General features: G+C 42.1%; 1 protein-coding gene across 4 annotated transcripts in view; it reads right to left on the bottom strand.

The window, feature by feature from the left end:
* Positions 1 to 27,771, bottom strand: part of ATG7 (autophagy related 7) — a 1,226,522-nt gene that overhangs the window by 929,214 nt on the left and 269,537 nt on the right. For all 4 annotated transcript variants that reach the window (XR_013601115.1, XM_078661409.1, XM_078661411.1 and 1 more), the window contains exon 10: positions 24,027 to 24,148. Coding sequence is in view for 3 of the 4 variants with exons in the window: in XM_078661409.1 (XP_078517535.1) it covers positions 24,027 to 24,148 (122 nt within the window). In the remaining variant the exon portion in view is untranslated. The remainder of the gene's footprint in view (positions 1 to 24,026; positions 24,149 to 27,771) is intronic.

Genomic DNA, 27,771 nt, shown 5'->3' on the forward strand with positions numbered 1-27,771 from the left:
GCGGGAGCCCGAAACGCGTCGGCTACACTAAGATCTGTTGTGTTGGACTTGTTTGTGGGATATATACATATATATGTGTGTGTGTGTGTGTACATATATACATACATATACATACATATATATATATATATACATATATACATACATATATATATATATATATATATATATACACATACATATATATACACATACATACATATATATATATATATATATACATATTTATATATATATGTACACACACACACATATATATGTATATATCCCACAAATAAGTCCAATTGGCACAAACACGGGAAGATAGACAATCCAGAAATTATTAAATAGTTCCTGTAACGCATTTCAAATTAAAAACAGTCTCGTTCACACACAGAGTGAAGCGTGAAGTCTGGTTACATGCCCTGATTAGACAGTTTTATTTCTTCAAAAGGAATCTGGGAAGGTCTTCTCCACCGAATCTAATGCAAGGTGGAGCTTCTGTCTACAAGAAGAAGCCCAGGCATACTTTTGAGGGTGCTGATCTGGTGGCAAACCATGGGTATCACCTCCAGACAGCTCAGGACAACAGAGAAAGAAGAAGTGGAGGATGTGGTTGTCTTCTGTGACAGCAGCCACCCTCCATCTTCTAACAGACATCCTTAGAAAGGATAAAATGTTATTTACCTTGTAAATGTTCATAGCTTGTCAAGCTGTACATTCATATGTTATGCCTTTGCCACCATCAAATGATGGGTGAAGACGCTGCATGTTTTTTTCTCTTCAAAATATGCATTACAATTTCAAGTTGACTTGGACTCCCTCTCCAAAACTCCAAATCAGACTGCATTTTTCCCCCCGAAGTGTGAGTGAAAGTAAGTGGAGTAAAGAGAATGAGGATGGTAACTGTCTACAGGTGCATTGTAGGAAACTTTGCAATGTTTGTTATATAACACATCTGTCACATATGCTTGCATCCAGGGAGGTGGGAAGGTATATTTAAATCCAAAGCAAAACAAGCTACAAGCAGATAGTTACAGGTTAGGTAACGTTTTCATTTTGTAGCATTGGTATTGTAAGTAACATGCTTTTCATATACTGAAAAGTAGTGCTCTCTCCGTAATGCCCTGACTAGCATGACAAGCATTGGAAATGCAATAGGTCTCGGATTTATTTGAGTTAGAGCTAATGGCATTGTAAATGGCAATGTCTTTTAGCCATGTGTTATGGAGTGTATGCATGTGGTTTGGATTGGAATTGTTCACCCTGCACACTCGCACACTGTTCACCCTGCACGCTCGCACACTGTTCACCCTGCACGCTCGCACACTGTTCACCCTGCACGCTCGCACACTGTTCACCCTGCACGCTCACACACTGTTCACCCTGCACGCTCACACACTGCTCACCCTGCACGCTCGCACACTGTTCACCCTGCACGCTCGCACACTGTTCACCCTGCACGCTCACACACTGTTCACCCTGCACGCTCACACACTGCTCACCCTGCACGCTCACACACTGCTCACCCTGCACGCTCACTACTCTGCACTCACTACTCTGCACTCTGAACACGCACTCTGCACTCACTACTCTGCACTCACTACTCTGCACTCACTACTCTGCACTCACTACTCTGCACTCACTACTCACTACTCTGCGCTCACACTCTGCACTCACTACTCACTAATCTGCACACTCACTCTGCACTCACTACTCTGCACTCACTACTCTGCACTCACTACTCTGCACTCACTACTCAATACTCTGCACTCACTACTCTGCACTCACTACTCACTACTATGCACTCACACTCTGCACTCACTACTCTGCACACTCACTCTGCACACTCACTCTGCACTCACTACTCTGCACACTCACTCTGCACTCACTACTCTGCACTCACTACTCACTACTCTGCACTCACTACTCTGCACTCACTACTCTGCACTCACTACTCTGCACTCACTACTCACTACTCTGCACTCACTACTCATTACTCTGCACACTCACTCTGCACTCACTACTCCACACTCACTCTGCACTCACTACTCACTACTCTGCACACTCACTCTGCACTCACTACTCTGCACTCACTACTCATTACTCTGCACTCACTACTCTGCACTCACTACTCTGCACTCACTACTCTGCACTCACTACTCTGCACTCACTACTCTGCACTCACTACTCTGCACTCACTACTCACTACTCTGCACACTCACTCTGCACTCACTACTCACTACTCTGCACACTCACTCTGCACTCACTACTCTGCACTCACTACTCTGCACTCACTACTCTGCACACTCACTCTGCACTCACTACTCAGCACACTCACTCTGCACTCACTACTCACTACTCTGCACTCACTACTCTGCACTCACTACTCACTACTCTGCACTCACTACTCACTACTCTGCACTCACTACTCACTACTCTGCACTCACTACTCTGCACTCACTACTCTGCACTCACTACTCACTACTCTGCACTCTGCACTCTGCACTCACTACTCACTACTCAGCACTCTGCACACTCACTCTGCACTCACTACTCTGCACTCACTACTCACTACTCTGCACACTCACTGTGCACTCACTACTCTGCACACTCACTCTGCACTCACTACTCACCACTCTGCACACTCACTCTGCACTCACTACTCACCACTCTGCACTCACTACTCTGCACTCACTACTCTGCACTCACTACTCTGCACTCTGGAAACTCACTCTGCACTCAGCACTCAGCACTCTGCACTCAGCACTCTGCACTCACCACTCTGCACTCACCACTCTGCACTCTGCACTCACCACTCTGCACTCACCACTCTGCACTCACCACTCTGCACTCACCACTCTGCACTCACCACTCTGCACTCACCACTATAATAATCCTTATGTCCTGTAACCAAGGGTTTGCCATTATTGATATAGTTCACTGCAATAACCTACTTTTCTTAGCCTTTGACATGTACTTTACTAAGAACAGGCATGTTAATAAATATATAAATACGTGCGACGGCAATAAAGCAGCATTGAAAAACAAGGGTTTGCCATTATTGATATAGTTCACTGCAATAACCTATTTTTCTTAGCCATTGACGTGTACTTTACTAAGAACCGGCATGTTAATAAATATATAAATACGTGCGACGGCAATAAAGCAGCATTGAAAAACAAGCATCTGCCTTCAATTACCGGCACCTCTGACAGCTGGTAATTGAGAATTTATGGCATTCTTCTGGACAGGGAGACAGCATGCGCGCACACACACAGCTCAAGAAAACTACAGAGTCGTGAATGCGCGAACAGACCCTGACATCTGGTAATTGGGAATTTATGGCATTCTCATGCGCCTGTTAGCACAGAATATGCAGGAAGTGGATAGAGAAAAATTCCTAGGGCCTATTGCGTGAACACTTACAAAAACACAGCCGTGAGAGGACCAATGACCATGCAGATGGCACACAACACCACGAAAAATTCTCGCGCACTGAGGAATTTTTACTTCACGATTCTGAGCCCCTTAACAATACCGCTCGGAGCTCCGCCCCACTTCTGACGAAGTGGTGACGTAGGCCGAGCCCTAAAAAAGCAGATGGTTGGAACAATTTTTTAAAGACAGTTTGCCAGAGTCTTGCATTTTGTCATGCATGTATGTCCAAACAGTAATGCTTTGTGAACTTGTGTGGTGTATACCATACAGTAGCCTTACAGATGTCTGCAAGTGGTATATTTCCCAGGAAGGCTATTGTGGCTCCCTCCATGTGAGTAGAATGTGCTCTAAGCACAGTGTGATGAGTAGGTTTATGAACAAATCGTCAGTGCCTCTACAAGTCTTATTTAGAATGTGAAACACTCCTGCCTACAACTAGGTCAGCATATCTACTGACAAAACTCAAAATAAATACTATGAACATGGTATTAAATCAGGCAAAATGCTGGAAACATCCTACAGACAATGAAAATCCTACAAACCTGCCTTGTTAAGGTCGCTATACCAGAGATCAGACCCTTGCAAGGGCAAATGTGCACAGGAGTCACAGAGAAGGCAAAGTGCAAAATGCATTCACACGTTCCACACCCAACAATACAAAAGAAAGCACACAGACCCTTGACCATCCACAAATATTCCAGGAAGCCCAATTGCCAAAGTTAAACTGCCTAGATAAAGAGATCCTCAATATGCCGCTGGAGCAGGAGGAAATCCTTGCAGCCTTACCTAAACATTGACCCTCCAAAAGCAACAGGCCCGAATGGGCTGACAGCAGTCTTCTACAAGTGCTTTTGGACCCACAGTATTACCCGTACTTCTTAAGGTATCTCAGAGATAATCAAGGAGGGTAGGGTTACCCCCACCATGAATGATACCAACCTAGCCCCTATCCTTAAATCTATCAAAAAGCAAAATGAATGCGGATCATACCGCCCCATTTGCCTCCTTAACACAGTTGCCAAAATATTTACCAAAACAGCCACCTTGATACTCCAACCCCTGATGGTGATTCTGTAGATTTTGATACACCCAGATCAATCAGGATTCATTCAAGCTCATCAATCTGGCGACAATAAAACGAAGATCTGCCATATTCTCAACATTGGAGATACAAGAATTAAGAAATCTATTGTGGTCACATTGGATGCCCAAAAAGCCTATAAAGTGACTATATTGCCTCTGACACACTACCTGTTCCAGATCCTAGCTCTTCAAATTCTGGGCAAATACATAGCCGACTTTCAATCAATCTGTGCCAACTTCCTATGGCAGGGCAAGGCAAGGGAGGAGGATTAGTGAGAAGCAGGGCTCATATTGTTCACTACTAGGGGGCTTAGGAATTCCCAACCTATCCTAATATTATTCCGCAGCTCTCTTCTGCTAGCTTTTCCACTGGGTACAGAGACAAATCAAAAAGGGATGGCGCATGATTGATCACACAGTGCACAGTAGAGAACTTTAAAGAGGCAATCAAAGCAAGGATAGTAATGCCTAATGGGAGAAATAAATATAAACCAGCACCAGATGACTCACTTTAAATCACAGGCCACAAACAAACTGATTTCCTATCAGTGCTATCTGCTAGAAAGATAGCCTTCTTCCCAAGGAACTGGTGACATCCCACCTCCAGGTAAGGAGATCCAGAAGCGTTGCTCTAGAATTCCAGTGGCTCATATCGCAAGATAACTTTACAAGTTTTGTGTTCCATACTTACAGTTTGCATATCTACTCATTTGTTAATTTAACATCCTCTTGGATTTGCTTAAACAGTGTGATCCATGTGCAAAGGATGGATATAAAACACCTTTTCCTAATACATGCGCATGTTCATGTCACAGACTGACTTGCAGGGCAGCACTGATTTACTTGGGGCATAAAACTGTGCAAAGTGATTTGAAAAACATGGATGTATGTCATGTAAATGCTACAAACCATTTTATGTCGTTGCCTTCCCAGCTTAATGGAATCAAAATCATGCACAATAAAACAAGCATACATAGTAGAGATTTGGTCTGTTTCTAATGCCTTCCATTTTGCTTCTGCACAGCACAGCATACAGAATGAGGCAATGGGTAAGCCCACTTCAGCCATTGGCTCTCTTGCCTTGTGAACAACGGCATTTTTCAAGATCACATATGTACATCCCCTTAAAAACGAGTGCACTGCAATGCCTGGGATGCTGGGCCAATAATCTTCTTTGCCAATTTTAATTTTCTAAATTCTTAATCATTTTTTATTATCCTAGTGTGTTAAATCTACATCTTCAGGTTATAGTAATTTTTCAGTAGAAAGATTATCAGCCAGATTCATCATTGTCCCGTTTTGCGAGTCCTTAATAGCGATTATTAAGGAATCGCTAATAAGGACTTGCAAAACGAGATTCATGTAGGAATCGCAAAATAAATTGCGATTCCTACAGCTTACTTATTTGCGATTAGCAAATTGCTAATCGCAAATAAGGAATAACTCCCCATTCATTCCTATGGGCCTAAAGGCCCATTGGCCTAAAGGCCCATAGGAATGAATGGGGAGTTATTCCTTATTTGCGATTAGCAATTTGCTAATCGCAAGTAAGGATGCGATTTCAAGGGTGCAGGGGTGTCCAAAGCACACCCTGTAGCACCCCTGAAATGTGAATTTACACTGATGTTGTGCACACACATGTCCAAAGGACATGTGTGTGTGTGTAACATGCAACTTAGAAAAATGCATTTAAATGCATTTTTCTAAGTTTTCGCTATTTACCACGAGGTTTGACTTCGTGGTAAATAGCGGTCCTAAATTGCGAATTCGCAATTTTTAAATGTTTCATGACTAGCATTTAAGGAATCTCTAATAGAGATTCCTTAAAGGCTAATCCTCGCAAATTTGCGAATTCTTTATTAGCGATTTTTGCATTTGGGATGATGAATCCCAAATGCAAAAATTGCGCTTGCAAAGGGCCAGATTCTCAGAATCTGGCTCTTTTGCGAGCGCATTTCGCTTGATGAATCTGGCTGTAAATTTGATGTTTTGCAAGTATATGGCTGTCATGCTTAGGTGTTCATGTAGTTTTTGTCCTTTTAATTTTGTTTTAGCAAACATTTGCAGAGAAAAAAATAAAGACAAAAAATCATTGCACTAGTGTGCCAAGGCAGACCTGCCGGCTTTACCGTTGCTTGTTGAAAAATATTTTCCAGTTTTAACTCTGCTGAATTTTCAAATGTGTCAATTTTTTCCCTAATAGATACTTTATTTGAATGGGATCCACCATGTAGCATTGTCAAACAGCTCTTGAATTGCAGGTCAAGAAGCATCCTTCGAACTCTTAGATGAGAGTGCTGCTTCAGAGTTGCTGCAATAACTCGCCGGTATCTGTTCCTGACATTGCATTTTTGTTTGCCACATTGTGATCCATTTGCTTCTGACACCTTGTAGCTGGGTTTTTTCCCCCCTCGCTGAAGTCCCTCCCACCCCGGAGGACTACTTATGGAAGCTGCTGCATGGAGGCACAGCTGACTTGCCGAAGGTAAGCCTGTCTGTGCCTGAACCACGCACAACGTCAGGAACACTGATTCTTCCACCTCACGTAGCTATACTGCCACAGACCTCCCAGCCCTGGATCCAGGATCAATTGATAACAACTGATGTCCACGCACCACCAAAGGACCATTCTCCTGCCAGCACTGGCACTTCACCACAGAAGCAACCAACAACACCAGAGACACAGCAGACTCGACTGAGCCCAGCATGCCCGCCACGGCACGAATCCAGTGCATCCTACTCAACACACGATCGCTAAGCAAACACGCCACTGAGATCTGGGACTCAATCTCATGCCTCACCCTGTAGGTCATCTTCTTCACAGAGACCTGGGTGAACATCTCCATCACCACTCCCAAAAGCTACAAGCTACCATACCTGGACAGAAACCAACAAACACGATGTGGATTTGTTATCATCTACAAGGACACCATCCGCTGTACGAACTCCTCGGACAACTCGACCCCGATAACCGAGCAGCACAACTTCCAACTTCACAAATACGGTAAACACACTTTTAGAGGCACAATCGCCTGCAGGCCACCAGGACCATGCCCCAGCTTCGGCAACGTCATCTCAACCTAATTGCACAGACTCCGAGCACTACATCTTCCTGAGGGGATCTTAACTTCCACCTTGACGACTCCAGTGAAATTAGCACAACCAAACTCCTAGAACGCATGAGCAACATCGGCCTCAAGCAACTTGTCACCAACCCTACCCACATCGCAAAACACACATTCAACTCCGTTTTAATGTCCAGCAACAGAATCAAGTACAACCAGGTGTCACAGCTCAACTAGACCGACCACTACAGTGTCCACTTTACCATCTCAGAAGCCACTAACACTGGCACCATGCCCCCCAGCTAAACACACAGAGACTGGAAAAATATATCAGAAGTCCAGTGGAACAAAGCTCTCAACTCCTGCTCCCCAGACATAACATCCAACCCAGAACAGGCTGCTTAGAACTTCTCAAAATGTATCACAGAATGTACTGACACAATCAGCCCTGCCATACCAGCCAATTCCAAAGGACTTGCCAAAAGAGGCAGCTGGTTCATGCAGAGCTGAAATCCACAAATGAAACTTTTGGCAACTAAAAAGTATGAAGTGCACCAGAAAAGAGACAATACCGCCTCCAAGAAAGACTACAACCAGTATTACGGCCCCCTGAAAGAAACAAACAAGAAGGCCCTAGCAGACAGAATAGAAGCCAGCACAAACTGCAGAAAGAAATCCTTCACCATCATAAAGGAGTTCTCCAACCCAGCAGCCACCGAGAACAACATCGCCCCCTTCCAAGGAATGCGACACATCTTAGCGGACTTCTTCCACAAGATCTCAGTCATCTAAAAAACCCTCAAACCCGCACCTCTGGTGCTGACAGCATCAGCTGATCACACCCACAAACACTTACCCCAACCCCATTGAGACCCTCTCACAACTCAAGCCACTATTTCCTTCATGAACTCCATGCACTCTGAAGCACCCACGGACCACCATATCTTTTACCTCGGGAACAAGAAAATTGGTGACAAGCTCAAGAAAGTCCTGAACATCTCTATTACCTAAGCCTCCTTCCCTGAGGACTGGAAATACACTGAAGTGAGGCCCCTCTTGAAGAAACTATTCGACGACCCAGCAGAACCAGCCCATCTCCCTGCTCCCCTTTCCAGCTAAGGTTCTTGGGAAAGAAATCAACCAGCAACTCACCCAACCCGTGGAACACTACAACCTCCTCAATCCCACTAAATCAAGATTTTGAGCCAACCCCAGCACCAAAACAGCCCTGATCGCAGCCACTGACATCAGGGCCCTCCTGGACCATAGCGACATGGCAGCCCTCATCCTCCTAAACCGGTCAGCCGCCTTCTACAAGATATCCAATCAAGTCTTGTTCAACAGATTCCACCACATAGGAATCCAGGAAGATGCTCTACAATGGATTACCTTATACCTCACTGAAGAACCCATAGAATCCGCCTCTCTCAGTTCACTACAGAACCCAAGAAGACCACCTGCGCCAACCCACAAGGATATCCCCGAGCCCAGCACTCTTCAACACATAGATGACCACCCTGGACAACACCGTCAGATCGCATAGACTCAACATCATCTCCTATGCCAACAACACCCAGCTCATCCGATTGCTGTCAGAAAACCGCTACATCACCAGAGCAAACTTCCACAGATGTACGGTGAACACCACTGACTAGATGAAAGACAACTGTCTCCAGCTCAATACGGGCAAGACAGATGTCCTCATCTTTAGCAGCGCATCACCATGGAATAACATATGGTGGCCTGCTGAATGCGGCCCATCGCCGGCCTCGAATGACCACGTCCACAAACTCTTCATCAACTTGGACAGCAAACTATCTATGAAGAAACAGGTAAACAGTTTTATCCACATGCTTCCACTCCCTACGCATGCTCCGCAAAGATCTTCAAGTGGCACCTAGTCAACACCTGATTGACCGTCACGCAGGCCAACGTCACCAGCAGGATTAACTACAGAAACACACTTCACGTAGGAATCACTGCACAACTCCTGAAGAGACTACGGAAAATACAAAACTCAGCTGCAAGACTCATCATCGACCTCCCTAGGTGAACCCACCTTACACTCCACCTTAAGACGTTACACTGGCTCAAGATCCAGAAGAGATGCCAGTTCAAGATGCAGACTCATGCATACAAAGCCTTCCACTACAAAAGACAAGCATACATCAACAAATAGATGACCTTCCACCAACCGCCCAGACACCCACTATCCACCTCTGTTGTTGACGAATCTAGGACTCTATTTAATATTCCCGATTTATGCCCTTATGTGGTTATATCAAATCATATCCTAATATAGGCATAAGAATCATACCCATATTAAGACATAGCCAATGCAGTCCAAATACGGCAAGGCTACTCCCATAGACTCCTAGAAAGCACAACGTGTTCTTAGATAAACCAAGCCTCCAGCAGCCCGGGAATTCCCCCTGCTTCTGTATTGATTTGTCCTAGAACTCCCGGAGTCCGGAAAAAACTGCGAGTTCTTAGTGACGTCTTATGTCCAACCTTACGTCAAACTCAGCACCTTCCAGGTATAAATATACCAGCATCTGCCTAAGCAAAACACACAGTGGTTTGGAGCAGATCGACTATCTACTTGCCCGACGCCCTGCTGTAGCAAGTGCCGAAGAGAGCCGACCCTCCCGCTGACGCACTGAGAGAGACGCTGTCTTTTCTCCTGCCGAGAAATCCAGCTCCAGTGTTCCCTGCCACCCTTGCGGGTTGCTGGGAGATCGAGTCCTGAGAGAGAGAGATACAAGACCTCCTTCATTCTATAAACCAAGGTACAGAGCTGATTAGACCCTTAGAGAATTGTTGATTTAGATTCATGGCAGAAACTATCTTAACTCAAACTACATCTCACTTACTCCTTCCCATGTACTAGGCTTAGGTTAGGTACACCGGGGTAGGCGTATCTTAGAAGCACCAGTTGAGTACATTTAGTCATTATTTTATCATTGTATGTATTTTATCTATTTTAAACACCGTATGGCTTAGAAACCATACCATGCTTTTACAGTTTTATTTTATAATACTCCTTTTACTGTAAGCACTTTACTTTATGACAAGTATTGCGATTGTAGCAATTCACTTCTCTTGCATGAGAAAGAAGACTGTTCAATAAATAACCTCTTTTATTGAAAACGCCCATCTCTCAGTTTCTCTGCACTTCTGGTGAAACTAAGCATGCACGATTGACTGAGTAAAATAGCTATCTGTTGTTTCCGCGACTCTGGAGATATACTCCTTATTCTTGGGGGAGCAAAATTGTCATGTTTATGCGGTTGTCAGAAACTAAACCCTTCTTGTGAATTCGAGAAAGTTTCTAGTGACCTCTGAGCTAGCTGGCATTCATAATTAAGTCTAACATATTCAATAGAGACCTAGTCGACCTAAGTCCTACGTCTAAACTATCGTTTATGTTATTCCAATGCGCAGAGCCTATTGGGAATATAGGAACTACACTACATGGCGCCCAACGTTTGGTAAGGCGATAATTTAATGCTAGATACTAGAGTAACTCAGTCGTGCTTTTCACACAGACCCCTTTTTCCCGTAAAAACTCCAATAGACGTCTGGAGTGGGTGAAAGGTTAATATACGCCAAAACTTAGTAGGATGAAAATTCTATGAATTAGTTATTGGTTTATTCAACGTTCAAGGATACAGTGTTCCAAAATATTGGGCACCTAATCTTTGTTTCCTTAAAACTTGCTCTGCAAACTTTCTGTCAGCAAAAATGACGGAGAGTGAAGACGAAAGGGAGAGAGCTAGAAAAGCAACTCAACTATTAGCAGAAGACACAAGTCTTCAGCAAAACAACCCGGATGCAATAATCATCACGATAAATATAAGAAAAAGTGTAACTTACAAACTTATAAATAATGGAGTATCATCAAGAGGTGGTACAGTCATATTAGTGGTAGAGGCACATGAAGATCGGCAGACAGAGGTATTCTATTCATGGATACATTTTCCAGCAGCAAATGCTGTGACACACGAGTTCCACTACTACAAAGCAGAGGAACCTCCAGTGGAATACGTTCCTTTCGAGGACGTTGAAATTCCACTAACCTACCTTGCGCATCAGCTCTTGTTTAATGGCACCCTAAAACATCAAAATCACATTACCAGGCTCGGTCCACTAGGTAGACCAAGAGCCACATGGCCGGTTCTAGCCAGCTATACACCACATCCTGACATTGAAGAAATGTCAGACAGAGAACTTTTAGTTCAGCTAAAACAATTAATTAAAATACATAGACAATTGGTCCAATATGTCATGCGGACTTTAACAGCCCAACCAGCAAGAAAAATTCCACAGCACACCCCTCACCAGGGGAACACAAATAAAATTACACCACAGACTATACAATCAATCATTGGCAAATTACCCGCAAAACGGGAACAAATTCCGTTCTGGTTAGCTCAAAAAGTTACTCAAATAGAGGCAGTATTTCCTGATAGTACACCTCATGAAAAACACAGAATTCTGACAATCTGTCTACCAATGGGGATCGCACCACACGTGGAGGACTGTGACACTTGGGGAACAGTCTTTGCTGCAATATACACAAAAACACATGGTGTTCCGTCTATGGAGGTTATACCAGACGTACTAAGACAGATTCAAAATGAATACGGTCCGGAGCCTGCTTTAAATCTAGGTATGAAATTACTGAAAAACTTTAAGCAAGTCTCGGCTATACTACTAGCCAACATAAAAGGAGAAGCAGCATCTGTGGCGATCCGCCAAAAATTAAAAGAAACAGAAATAACAGACCAACCTTTTGAACTTGCCAGAATAATTGAAAAGTGCTATGAATTTTGGGTGGGAAACCACTAAAACCACAACTAACAGAAAATCCTGAAAAAACCTTTATTAAGAATAATCTAATTACTGCAAAAAAGAAGTGGGAGGGTAATAAACAAACCACTCCCAGAGAAAAACAGTTTCAGTCCAGAGGAAGGTCTCCCCAAAGGAAAGAAAGATCTCCAGAACGGGGGGGGGGGTAGGTCTCCCCAACGAGAGCCCTCTGAAAAAAGATACAACCTTGGAAATAGGGATAATTTGAGAAAACCTGACAGATATCAAGATAATGATACACGTCCCTCTCGATCTTTTCAGACTTCCTCACAGAAATCGGAAAGAAGAGGACGGTCAGAACATAAAGAAGAGCACGTCAAGTCCAAAGACAAGGAACCTGCTCATCAAAGTAAAAAATTACAATTTCCCAAAAAGAAGGTAGCTAGTATTAAAATAAAACATGCCAAGGATTCTGAGTACACAACTCAAGAACGGAGAATGGACCCACACAATGCTAGACAGCGCAGCAGAAGTGACCATAGCTCGCAAGATCCTGATGAATCTTCTGGAGACAGTGGACAAGAATGAATACATTCAGGTGGAAACTGCAGACAACACAGTTAGTGTACCCCATAAATTATAGGGGACAAAACTAGGAAAATAAGAGGTCTCTTTTGGGAGAATCTATCTAAAGGATATGATATCCTTCTAGCAGAGAAAGACTGGCCACCAGAGTTTGTCAGGGAGTGCCCACATGGGGAGGAAATGATTATGCCTGCCTTCTCAAATCCATTCCAATTCATAACAAATACACATATGCTAGAAAATGGGCAGTGGCCCAAGCCCCTGCATTATATAAAAATCATGTAGGATGGGATGACGATTCTCCTCACCATAAAATTCAGTTAAAAATCAACCTACTGCACAGAGGCAGTATCCTGTTAAGCAAGAAGCTAAAAAACAAGTCAGGGAGATCTTAGATCAACTTGAATACCAGGGGGTGATTGAAACATGGACCTCACAAATTAACAACCCTTTGTTTCCTGTCTCCAAACCAGACGATTCATATCGCCTAGTCTTGGATTACAGACACCTAAACTCTTGTTGCAAAACATTTGCAGTACAAAATTCACACAGTGCAGCACTAATGAATAACATCCTGTGCAAAAAATATAAAACGACATTAGATATTTCAAATGGTTTCTTCTGTCAAAACATTGCACCAGAAAGCAGGTAATTGACCACTTTCTCCAGTATGGGGGCCCAGAGGCAATTTTGCCATCTCCCCCAGGGATTCAAGAACAGCCCAGGTTTATTTTCAGCCAGGGTAACAGAATTACTACAAATATATTATGATGAGGCATTATCTTATGTCGATGACATCTATCTTACAGACGATGACCTGTAGACACACTTGAAAAGAGTGAACACCATTATACTTGGGTTTGCATCTGAAGGGTACAAATTCAACTTTAAATCACGAATTGCCCACCTCACTGTCCTATTTTTAGGATAGGAGTTATCAAGTGAAGGCAAAAGCCTAGCAGACAACTTGTTAGAGAAGTGTGCAGTACTCCAAGCTCCAAAAACGCTGAAAAACTTACAATCAATTCTTGGTTTCCTGAATTTCGGAAGAACTTATATTCTAAACTACGCAGAGAGGGTTAAACCTCTCTACGAATTAATAAAACCTGATTTCAAACCAATTAATTGGACACAGAAACACCCAAAAATGTTACGATCAATACAAACAGACATGTTAACTAAAAAAAAACTGCAAACACGCGCAAACTAACGCAACCTTGTAATCCGAGTCATCCCAGGAAGATGCGGATTTACATACCTGACATCTAATGAGGGAGAAACAGTACCAATAGCTTATAAATCACACTTGTACACACAAGCTGAAATGAAATTCAGTTCTACTGAAAAAATTCTGACTGCGGTCCAAACTGCTGTAGCAAAAGAAAGAGCCCTCGCACAAGGTAAACGTATAATAATCGTTACACCGGTACCTGCCCTAGAGGCAGTAACAAGAGCCAGCATTCCGAATGCTAAAGCTTTACATCCGAGATGGATACAATGGGTTAATTCTCTTGCTGCATCAGACGTAGTATACAAATTTGATCCTAACTTAAAAACGCAAGAATTTCTCCAATATCAATATGAATGTACTGCCGACTGAGATCCTGCCTCTGGAACATTATGGCTGTATACTATATATAGACGGTTCAGCATAACCCGCAGTTGGCGGTAAACAAGCATATAGTGCTGCGTGAGCGATTGTTAAAGGTCGTTGGCACAAAGGAAAATTTAGACCCCTGGTCACTAAAACTCAATCACTCAGAGACTGTACAGCTCAGCGAGCTGAACTACAGGCTTTTAAGATGGCGCTTGAAAATACCGATCGCGAATTCCCCACACTAATAGTGTGCGATTCGTATTATTGCGTCCAGTCTTACAATGAATACTTGCAGAACTGGGTTCAAAACGGTTTCAAAGATGCAAAAGGTGGCACTATCAAGCATAAAATGCTTTGGGAACAAGTAGTTCTTTTACAGAAAGAACTACAAAAGACTCACGTGATACATACACTGAGTCATCAACGTGATGGCGTTCACGTTGCAGGGAATTCATTGGCTGATGAGGCCGCGAAGGCAGCTGTGCAAACGGCTTCCGTAGCTGCCATCACCCGGTCAAAAACAAAAATAGACAGCGAGATAATGCAAGCTGTCAGTGCTTCAGTAAAAAACAGTGGTAAGACACTCCCGAAAGGCTTTCCAGTAAAGTACTCATACAAAACTGATGCAAATAATGTTCCTTTTGCTGTAATCCCTGGAGTGGTGGATAGGGCAATTCCAAACATGGAACATAGGTTAGGACTAATTTTAGCGGGACATGAAGGGCTCGCTTCTGCACATGCTGGTGTTTCCCCCACAGTATCATTATTAAAACGGAGATATTGGTGGCCAAGCATGAGAAAACAGACTAGAAACTATGTTCTAGAATGTGAAATATGCAAAAAAATGAAGGTATCAACAGTGAAACGACATGCACAGACGCCCCTTCTAATCGCAGATAAACCATTAGCATGTGTTTTACCTGGACCACTGTGGTCCCTTACAAAGGGATGGCAACTATAAATATATCATGGTCGCAGTGGATTCCTGTACGAGATTCATTTGGATGTGGCTCCAGCGCTCGGCTGATGCCAGAACTGTTATAAAAGATTTGCGAGTCTTTACCGGCACATACGCAATTGGCACGCTACATTCTGACCAGGGTCCTGCGTTTAGCTCTCGAGCTTACAAGGAGGCCATGGCCAGCTTGGGCATTGCATTGCGGTACTCTAGTCCATTCCATCCTAAGGGAAATGCGCTAGTGGAGAGAAAAATCCGTGACATAAAGCCATCTATAACTGCGAGGGTATTAGGTTCAGGTGATGGGTGGGTCAAACATCTAATAAGTGTCCAAAGTAGTCTTAATAATCTGCCAAGAAATTCTCTGGGTGGAATCACTCCGTATGAACTTTTGTTTGGTATAAGAATGATAATCCAAGACCTGGATAGTCAGACTTCAGTGGTGGAACAAAAAACCTTTGATATCAAAGATCGTTTGGCTGTTTTACAGGACTTAATGTCATGTATTCCTATAGGTTCTGAATCGATCCCCCTATTCCTGACCCTATTCTGGTTAAACTAACTATCAAGTTAACTAACAGTCAGCCCATGAGGCAAGAAAAGCCCCCATGATGCAGATACCGTTATCTGACGCAGTCACACTACGGCACAGGAACGTGTTATCTGATTAGGTCATAACGCTTGAGATCTAATTAGACAAGCGACATTCCTCCAGCCCCTGATAAGGCATACGACGTTCTCATAACAAATCAAACCTATGACAACCTGGAAAAATCCGTGCGGCCATTGTTTTGATTTCACAGAGAACTTTAGTAAAGAATGTGCTAACGAGCAAGTCGTATGACATCTTTATTGACGTATCTATGTCCATCCTTACGTCAATCTCGGCACCTTTAAGGTATAAATATTGCCGATCTTGCCCTATGCAAACACACGCGTGGTGACAAGACGGAGCAGCCATACTTGCCGAAGCCGAGAGCAGAAGCAGACCCCGCTGGCAGCAGCCCCGCCTTCCTGACGCGCTGAGAGACGCGCTGCTATCTCAAGCCGAGAGACCCAGCACCGGCGCTTCTGGGCAGCCCTCGCAGGCAGCCTGGAATATCGAGAGCAGAGAAAGAGATACCATTCCTCATTCATCCTAACTTCCAGGTACAGAACTGAATAACCCCTCACAGAGAATTCTTTAGTTATTCACTTGGCAAAAACAAACTTAACTTAAACTGTAACTTACTATTCCCGCCCACGCATTAGACTTAGGTCAGGTACACGGGGTAGGCGTATTTAGAAACACCAGTTGAGTACGTTTAGTCAAATGTATATGTGTATGTAAATATATTTTAATCATTTCAAACATCATATGGCTCAGAAACCATATCAATGTTTTTACAGTATTATTTTATACTATTGCTTTTAATGTATGCACTTTACTTAACTATAAGTATTGCAATAATATCGATCCATTTCTCTTGTACGAGAAAAGAGACTGATCAATAAATAACACCTTTTTATTGAACACGCCCGTCTCTTCCTTTTCTCTACAATCTGATGAGACTAAGAATGCACGTACTGACTGAGTAAAATAATTGCCTTGTGCTCACACGACTCTCGAGATTGACTCTTGATTAGGGGAGAGCAAAGTTGTCATGTTCTATGGTTGTCAGAAACTAAATCCCTTCTTGTCTAATCAGGGAAGTTAATTCCTCCTTGAACATTCGAGAAAGTTTCTAGCGAACTCTGAGCTACGCTGGCAAACCCAAAACTTAAGTCTAGTATCGACAGTAGTAGACCTAGTTAACGTCTGGCCTAGGCCTTTACTGCTGTAGGTATTATTCCAATGCGCAGAGCCTATTGGGAAAATAGGAACTACACTACATTAACTGAGACAAGAAGAAGTCTAAGTAACACAAAGCTAAAGCCAACGGCCACTGAAGAAAAACCACCTGTCCCAGCAAGACCTGTCTGGATTCCAAAGATTGGGGATCTGGTCAGAGAAAAGTTTGCGGTGAAGAAGGAATTTGGGCCTTGTTACAGGAAAGCAGGACCTGTCTTAGCAATCAGCGGAACAAGATCAGTAGTACTACCGCCCCTTGCTGGTAAAAAGGAGAACAGAGTTGTATCGATCGACCTGGTAAAACCACAATCATGTGGCCAATAATAAGTAGTAGGCCCAGTGGACTCCCAAGATGTAGCAGAAGACCAAACCTTGCTACAATTCAAGAGGTTCAAACTGAGAGACTAATCACATTTGATAAACCTGCAGTGAATAAAGAAGGAATATGCAACAAAGCCATGGAACTTGTGCCTCTTGAAACCCAAATTGCAACAGCTCGTCAAGAAATACCTGTCTACAATGATGTAGCCTCTGACCATACAAATCCAAAGATTAATGAAAATCCGGAAGCAATTCTAACAATTGACAGAACTGCATCTGGCTACTTCGTCAATTTCGATAACTTTTCTGAAGATCCAAGTGAACATGAAGAAAAGCCAGCTAATAAAACTTTCAAAGAAAAAATAACTGAACTCTTTCATCGACTTGGAGAAACATATCTGATTTCACCATGGATTGAATTGTGGATTGTGTTAGGCGTACTTTTCCTCCTACTCTGGCTCATTTTGGTTTTAAGCTTGGGAAGAATGATTGATGGAAAATACAGTACAATGGACACAGCAAGTCAAAACATCAACTTGGTTCTAAAGCCTCACAGATCTTCTCACATTGAAAAAAGAGAACTATCATCAGTAAACATCACAACCATTCCTATACCTGGTGGTGTAGCATGGGACGCTACTGATTACTACATCTATGGCCCGGTTGAACTCTTGAAATATCCACACCAGTTCAAGGTTTCTTTAAGTGACTTTGTATCACCTAGTACTTTCTCTGATGATTGGGACTTTGAAAATATTAATAATATGATGTCAGATTTAGAAATGTCAGCAAAATTTACAGAACATGATTATTTAGAAGGCTCATCAGATTATGAAGAAATGTATTGCTTTAATCATTTTGGGCACCACTATTTGCATAAATCTGCTAATCCTAGAAATGTTTTTGCTTATAATCAATGGGCACATTGTCCAACACCGCCAAAAGGCAGCTCGAAAACATTTAATGAGAAATTCCCATACTTCTCAGGGTTTAATAACACTGATCCAGAAACGTTTTATTTTAAGATTATGAATAAGACAGGAATGAAAAACATGTTGACAAATACTAAACTGATTTATTCTGAAAAATTTTATGAACAATTGTCTACATTTTGTTTTGAATTTTGGAAATACGTTGAGGCAAAAACTGTCTGGGGTACAAAAGACTGGCAGGTACAAGGTTTAGAATCATTATTCAGAGCCTGCATGATCCCAGAACAAATAATGTTCCTGAATGACACCATTCAACAAACAACCTGTCTTGGCCTAGCCAGGATAAAGGACTTAAACAAACCGTCTATACCAAAGCCCATACCTGATAGTAATAGCACTACAGATGTGGAGATAGACGTATTGCATGTTTTACACCAAAATAGAACTAATCCTGATTGGAGAAAATGGTTGATCTGGCCCACAGACACAAATAACTGTCAAGATAGATTCCTGAACAAAACACAGTGGTTCAAACAGAACAGGCCAGACCCAAGATATTCCCAGAGACAACATCCAGGGATAATAACAACATACAGTGTAGGAAAACTATGCCTCGAATGTCTACAGAAATCCACACTACCTAAAATTAAGCAACACTTGACCTTACTTAAAGAAGGCGTTGACTTGCGAGATTTCTTATTGGGACCTCGCAAACAGCATCAAAAACATTTCATATACGCCGGTATATATGTTGCTTACAACGAAGCTTGGAAAGTAACGCAAATTGAAACTGCTGAAAAAATACGAGAAATTGATCGTATTAATTTGGAAAAAACACTGTCTGTAGTGGACAATGGGTTAACGACTCTGTCCTCCAGAATTTATTCACTGGACAGCATTGTATCATCTGCTATTGATATAATAGAACAGGATATGCTAATGTTACTGCATGGCCAGTCCCAATTTTGGTTCTATTGTACAGTTAGGCTGGAAGTTACAAAATCTCCGTTAAGGCTACGTGCCATGGCGTCTAATCAACACAACGTCATTGTTTTCTGTCTTTAACCTTACAGATAAACAGATCTCTTTGGCACAAAGAGGGACAGACTATACGGTGCTGAGCATTGAAAAACTAGAAAGATCACCATTGACAGTTTCCGAAAAACCTGTCATTGAATGGATAATACATGGCACCATTACAATTCCGATAACGACTTTTCAGTTTCAATATTGCCAAAAGCACATACCAGCGGGCCTGTATGAAAGGTTGGGTAAAGGGTACATCAAGTCAACCTGGAATTTACCTTACACACATAGATGTTGGAGTGGGGGGAAAAAAAGAGGTATTTCTTAGTGGTAACAACTGTAAAAATTCACTTAGCGGTACACTTCTGGGTCAAGGAATTAACTTGCATGGAGCCTGCGAAGGTTCATCAAATAACCTTTCATGCCACCTGCACGGCACCCCTGCTACACAAATAGAGCCTTTTTTCAGACAACTTTCCAACGGCAGTAACGTTATGTTAAGTCACAGCGGCTGTTGTGGCATGTTGCCAGGAACGGCCTATCTCGTCAGTGTTACAGCCAGGGTCATTTGCTGTATGCAAGTATTGCATCCAAACAGCAAACCAGACAAGGAGGCAACGATATGGCCTTCATTGAATATCTCTTCTATTCGAATTGATACTTTAAGCAGAATGAAGTCCATTCTTTTACAAACAACTGTGCCTTTAACCTCGTCTAGATAAACGTATGATCTGCAAGTCGCAAGGACAGCAGCAGAGATACATGCATTATTATCAACAAATTGCCCCGTGCATTTCGTAGAAATGTTAAGTCAAATTTTAAACATGTCTGATACCAGTGGCATCACACATGTATTTAAGACAATTTTTTCGGGACTGTTAGAACCCTTTGAAACAGTCCTGAGCATCTTCCCAAATATCGTGCACTCTGTGTTCGGTGGTCTGCCTCTCATCTTTGGACTCGTAGCAGGAATCTTATTTTTGTTCCTTCTGCTTTGATATGGCAAGCCAAGTCACAGACAAAACCCAGGCTACAATGGAAGAAACGCTCCTAGCAATGCGATACCAAGATCAAATTACTAAAGTCCTCGGCTTGGCTCGGCTAAGAGATCTGAATACTACCTGGTTTCTTTCGTTCAGACCAATCTGGCAAGATTGCATCCTACCTGTTCTACGATGCCTGTTCTGTGGAGAAGAATGCGTGTTAGACGTCTGTCTCACACTCCCATCAGCAGTACCTATGGATATCGATACTTTGCTTGGTTCGGTAACGGCTCATGCAATGTGTTGTCCCCAGCGGCTACCTATTCTGATGACGGCATTCGTTGAGACCTCACCATTGCGACTAGGTGGCGGTGAGGTACGAGATGAAAGCGGAACACAGGTACAACCTTCTGTGACCATTGCTGATCTAGACACCGATGACGGCAATGCATCTCACATATGCACTATTTCTACTTTTTCGGACATGGTCCAACTTTCACCTACTGTTGTAGACTAATTCTTTGCCAGCCTATCCGAGTTAATGTTCTCTCCTAACAACGAGAATAACTTTTGAAAACACAAGCACACAGCGTTCCCTGAAATCTGAATTCGACCTTCAGTTTTGATAAACAGAACTTCTAAAAACTCTGGAACTATTTTTTCCCTGAAAGCGAAATTATATATTTTTTCACGGTCCCACAATATTTACCTTATGGCACATGATAATCGGCTTAAAGTAGAACTATTCTTAGAGAACAAGATTTCTATTTTTTGAAACTCTAGAGACAATATTTTGACTTAGCCTCTAGTACATGTACGGTCTTGTATGAATATGTGATGAAATGGTCTCGACCCTCTCTTCTGTATTAAGAGCCATTTCATAAATGTAAATTTCGTGCTTCATTCAGTCAATATTCCAATGAACTATATATGCATTATCTGAATGATACCACTGCTTGAAAACGTACAGTATAATATTCATTTTTCGTGTTTATACCATTTCAAATGCAAGTTATGTATTTTGGGGTAGGATGGAAAACCCATTCATAGATATGTTTCAAATTATTTAGTATTTAGTAATGATGGACATTATACGTGGAGTGGGTGTTGTAGACGAATCTAGGACTCTATTTAATATTCCCGATTTATGCCCTTACGTGGTTATATCAAATCATATACTAATATAGGCATAAGAATCATACCCATATTAAGACATAGCCAATGCAGTCCAAATACGGCAAGGCTACTCCCATAGACTCCTAGAAAGCACAACGTGTTCTTAGATAAAACAGGCCTCCAGCAGCCTGGGAATTCCCCCTGCTTCTGTATTGATTTGTCCTAGAACTCCGGGAGTCCTGAAAGAACTGCGAGTTCTTAGTGACGTCTTATGTCCAACCTTACGTCAAACTCGGCACCTTCCAGGTATAAATATACCAGCATCTGCCCTAGCAAAACACACGGTGGTTTGGAGCAGATCGACTATCTACTTGCCCGACGCCCTGCTGTAGGAAGTGCCGAAGGAAGCCGACCCTCCCGCTGACGCACTGAGAGAGACGCTGTCTTTTCTCCTGCTGAGAAATCCAGCTCCAGTGTTTCCCTGTCACCCTTGCGGGTTGCTGGGAGATCGAGTCCTGAGAGATAGATACAAGACCTCCTTCATTCTATAAACCAAGGTACGGAGCTGATTAGACCCTTAGAGAATTCTTGATTTAGATTCTTGGCAGAAACTATCTTAACTCAAACTACATCTCACTTACTCCTACCCATGTACTAGGCTTAGGTTAGGTACACCGGGGTAGGCGTATCTTACAAGCACCAGTTGAGTACGTTTAGTCATTATTTTATCATTGTATGTATTTTATCTATTTTAAACACCGTATGGCTTAGAAACCATACCATGCTTTTATAGTATTATTTTATAATACTCCTTTTACTGTACGCACTTTACTTTATGGCAAGTATTGAGATTGTAGCAATTCACTTCTTTCTCATGCAAGAGAAGACTGTTCAATAAATAACCTCTTTTATTGAAAACGTCCGTCTCTCTGTTTTTCTGCACTTCTGGTGAAACTAAGTATGCACGATTGACTGAGTAAAATATCTATCTATTGTTTCCGCGACTCTGGAGATAAACTCCTTATGCTTGGGGGAGCAAAGTTGTCATGTTTATGCGGTTGTCAGAAACTAATCCCTTCTTGTGAATTCGAGAAAGTTTCTAGTGACCTCTGAGCTAGCTGGTATTCATAATTAAGTCTAACATATTCAATAGAGACCTAGTCGACCTAAGTCCTACGTCTAAACTATCGTTTATGTTGTTCCAATGCGCAGAGCCTATTGGGAATATAGGAACTACACAACACCTCCCTCTTCCTTGCAGACCTCCCCGAATCCACCGAAGCAACAGTGGAGGACACTCCTCACACCTGGCGACCAAATTTTCAAACAACCTTCCCCTGCACCTCAAGACCGCCTCATTGCTTTGGCTATTCCGGAAAGAACTCAAGACCTGGATGTTTGAATTGGAATGAACAAGATCACCATGAAGCAGTTACCAACTCCAGCGCCTGGAGACCCTCACGGGTGATTTGCCGGGTTATATAAATCCCGGATTGATTGATTGACTGATTATAAACATGCATCAGAAATCTATGTTCTTCATGGAACCAGTATGTCTTTACATAAAAATAGACTTGATTACATAGACTGCAGTGCTGCTTGTGCAATTTTATTCCACTATTCCTGGAATGTACCAGTCCCTTTGTGCATCATTTGCACCAGCAATTTCACTGACCAAATAACAACTGCAAACGCACTTTAAGAGCTTGTCAGATTTTGCAAATATAAGTGAAAGAGTGGACCAGCAGTACTGGAATCTGTGAAAATGCTGATATTTCGGTGTAAAACTACTAAACCAGAATATTTTCAATAATCTGGGCCAATGCGGTTACTAACCAACACTTCTGCACTGCACCACAGCTCACTGAATATCAGCACTAATTAAATGGTTCATCCTTCCCACATCCTCTTTGTAATTATTGCTGGACTCATCATTACCAATTAATCCTTGAATCACCTTCCATAATATTTACATTTCTCTAGTGGTCTTCTTAGATGTAACCTTCTGTTTGTGAACAATCAGGCAGCAAATCATTCCCATGTCACCACTCTTCATTCAACACCGCTGCGCTACAATCTCCACATGAACTAGAAATATTCACTTGATACTTCAATGACAGATTTAATGTTTATGAAGGAAACACTGACGCCTTGAATTATTCAATGAACATTTTGAAGCAAACGTTAATACAACAGTGAAAATGGTGACATCTGATATTTTTATTAAATCTGTTCTAATTGTCATTAATCCCCATTTCATGAAAATTAAAACCACATCCTGGCTGCCAGCAAATTACCTGACTCCGGTGCTATGTGTGGAAGCTTAACTTCGAAGATGATGCTGTGCTTGATATCTCGCACCCCTTGCAAGGTCCTGTCTCGGAAGCAAAGCACTTCCACCGAGTGTGGATGGTTACCCCTGTCAAAGCAAAGAGCAAAGTAATTAGAACATTTCGAAGAGGGTCAACTGGAAAATGAAGGTTTAGGCAGTCTCTGCAATCAGCTCCAAGAGAATAAATGCACTAAATGGAGATGTGCTTTCATATTAACACTTAGAAATGAAAAGTTAAACATTAGAATAATCACTCACGGCCTTTTAAATGAACAATCTCTGTATCGGACAAATGACATTTTATTCAGCTTGACATCACAGACAAAGGAGTAAAGTCAGACTTGAATCTCAAAAGAACCAAAATTACTCTGAACAGGATAATTTATAGTGATATAATGCCAGAAAGACATAATTATAACAGCTTTGCTATTTACATTCTAACTATTGTGCTGTGCATCCTAGGCTACATGAAAACGAAAAAGGCCATACTTCAATGACAATACTCCCTCGTCCCCCACTGGCAAATATCACTCTTTCAGCCATCACTGAACCTCTCCTTAAGGCAAAACCACTTCTCCCCATGAGACCCATCCACAAGATCTGCTGCAGTAGCACACATTGCATCTCACTGACTCACCCTACTCCTAGGTGTGCCTTATTACGTGCACCCTTAACAGTTACAAAGCATCTGTGAGTACTTTCGTGAGCACCTTATCCCATCTCTCTGAATCTCCAGGTCATGACAATGGCCCTGCCACTCCACAGGAGCTGCTAATCTACAGTTCAAAACAGAACAGGCGCCTAGGCCAGTTCAACTCCTCATTCCTGTGCATGTTGAAAAAACCCTCCACAACAAACTTTCTAGTTTAGGAAAACTCAATCTGAAAGACACAACCCAATTAAAAAAAATCAAGAAGCTACTCAGCACAAAGAGGTGTAAAGAAAAGTTCTTAAGAAAATATTAAAAACACAATAGTGAAACAAAAAGTTGTTAGGCAACACGAAAAGGTACAAAGATTTATAAACGGGAATCATGACAAAACAACCCAAGGGGTAAATTGAGTGATCTAAATAAAAACATTCACATTGCAATAGAGAGTAGTGAAACAAAGCCCACCAAAATGCAGGAGCACCGACGATAAGGAATTAAAAAGAAAGAAAATCAGCAGATATGTTCCAACAAATATGCACGAAGGAGGGACAGAATCAGAGATGGAGGGACAGAATCAGAGATGGGTTTCCGGCTCGCGGAATATGGTACAAAATTATTTTTCTATGACTTGGACTGAGTCAGCACAGTTGGTGTTATCCAATTAATCTGGGTTTTTCTTTTGCAGTCAAACATCCTCCATTAGACTTGGTTTCATACTTGTGATTTTGGAAATGTATATTTTGTGGACACTGAAGAGAACAAATCACTGCATGAGATATGAAGATCACATCAGAGTATTCTTCCATAGTGAGGGGCTACACGGTATGGCATGGTTCCCTGTGAGTTTACCTTAGGAAACCTCTCTTACTGTACTGGTGAGTCATGATTCAGGAGAGGAGTTATTGGCTAAGCTGCTAAAGGTTCCTGCTTGGGGCATCTTTTCAGAGTGGCTACACAGAATCATCCTCCAGAGCAATGGTTCTTAGACATCTGACTTCTGTGGACCCCACTAAATCATTACAATGATCTGAACATTCAAAACAATACACACAAAAATACAGAAACAAGCATTCATCAAAAAAATACACTAATGATTGAATATTTAATTTTATTTGCAAATAAATATAAGAATTCTAAATGTTAATGGTAATAGGAAGGATGGAGCTTTTCTAAATGGGGAACATCCATTACGCCGCGGTGTTTACACCAAACTACCATTACAACGCTGGTTTTAAAATGCAAGTCGTTACCACGACTTGCACTGGAGGGTGCTCTAGGCTAAGGAATAGTAGATTTACTATTCCAACACCTTCCCTACTGTACGTAGGCTGGTGTTGGAATAGTAAATCTTACTATTCCTAAGTCCAGCACCCTACAGCGCAAGTCGTGGTAACCAGCGGTGTAATGGTAGTGCGGTGTAAATACCGCGGTGTATTGACATACAACCTTCTAAATTCAACTGAGGCCCCTCATTGTCCACAATGTATTCTGTTTGATGCTCTTGCAAGGCTATTGATCTTGTACTTGAGGCCATATTTGAGCATTTCTACAAGCCCATTGGTTTAGGATGGAAAGAGATGAAAAGTTTACATGCCACCCAAAACATATTCAAGATTTTCTCATGTAAGCAAACATAAAGTTGGTTAACTATTCCATGTCAGACCCAAGCCCTATTAGGGTACCCTACTTTTACAAATATGCTAATCAGGGTTGAGGTATAGTTAGGATTATTAAATGGTACAGATTTTCCAAATCTAAATGCATAATTTAAAACATGGATAATGGCCATGATACATTTTTAATGTGAACTTGTTCTAGGGCCTTAGCAAAATGCAATTGCAGCCCCCATCCTTTTAAGACATATTGCCATCAGCAGTATTTGTACTAGTTTTAATGGAACCTTTCATTCATTGAAAACATGCTTGCGATGTCAGGCAAGACCTGCAGAATGTGTTGTAGATTGCTTCAATATGAGGCAAGTAAAAATGGCATGAGTCTCTCTCTTCTCTATTGGTCACCTCAGGCAGATCAGTCAACTGGACCCTTGTGAACCCATGAACAAAATGGAGTAAGGTACAGTGGAACCACTAGCACTTCAGCGACTACAGATTCCACATCTTTTGGCTCACTAAACAAGATACCATGGTCTGTGTATACCTTGAACATCTCATATTATTTTGACCATCTAAGGACATGCTATCCATCTCCTCAATCTGCCACGAGTGCTCAAAGTACTGTGTGCCCTGAAGAATACTGTTTAGAAAATATATTCTCTTGTTTGCCATTTAGATTCCTCAGACCGATCATCTAGTTCAAAAGCTTAGTTGAGTTGTCCATCATTGAGCAGGTTCCTCTACCCCAGGACAAGTCCACTATGTGTGTGCATGAATAGAGCTTTCAACTTTTCCAACCCTTTAATCTTATTTTGAGTTCCTGGATGCCAGTCTCAGGCCCCATCTAAACAGGTGCTTCGGTGAAGGGCACCACCACCCACTGGGTGTGGTAACTCTTTCGCTAGCATGAATGTAAAAGCAGAAAACGCCCTCCACATACCAGTACCACCTCAAGTACAATACACTCCTCCTCAGTCCCATAAACTTTCAACAAGACTAAAGACTACCCATAAACAAACTGCGATAACCTAACCAATCTGTATTGTACCTACTGGCTAACTCAGGTATTCAGTAGCCCAGTTGTGCTGGTACTATTAACAAGCATTGGCATAGCCAATAGGTCTCGCTTTTGGGACCTTATAAGTATTTAGTGATGTAGCACAATATCCTTGGAGCAACAACATCATCTGTTGCATGGCTAAACACTTATAGGGTCCCAAAGGTGAGACATATTGGCTATGGCAATGCTTGTTTATTTAGTTTTTAAAAACAAATTATATTGGAGAGGGTGATGTATGTAGCAGGTGGGTATGTTGTTGATATACAATGTGCCGTTCCTCTTAATTATTAGGGTTGTCCACCTTAAAAGAATAGCGAGATAATGGTGTTCTTTGTAGAAAGCGGTCAATTGAATTGTTGGGCAGTGTTGAACGGCGAGTTGGCGG

This window comes from Lissotriton helveticus, chromosome 9 (assembly GCF_964261635.1).
Source record: "Lissotriton helveticus chromosome 9, aLisHel1.1, whole genome shotgun sequence".
Taxonomy (NCBI): Eukaryota; Metazoa; Chordata; class Amphibia; order Caudata; family Salamandridae; genus Lissotriton; species Lissotriton helveticus.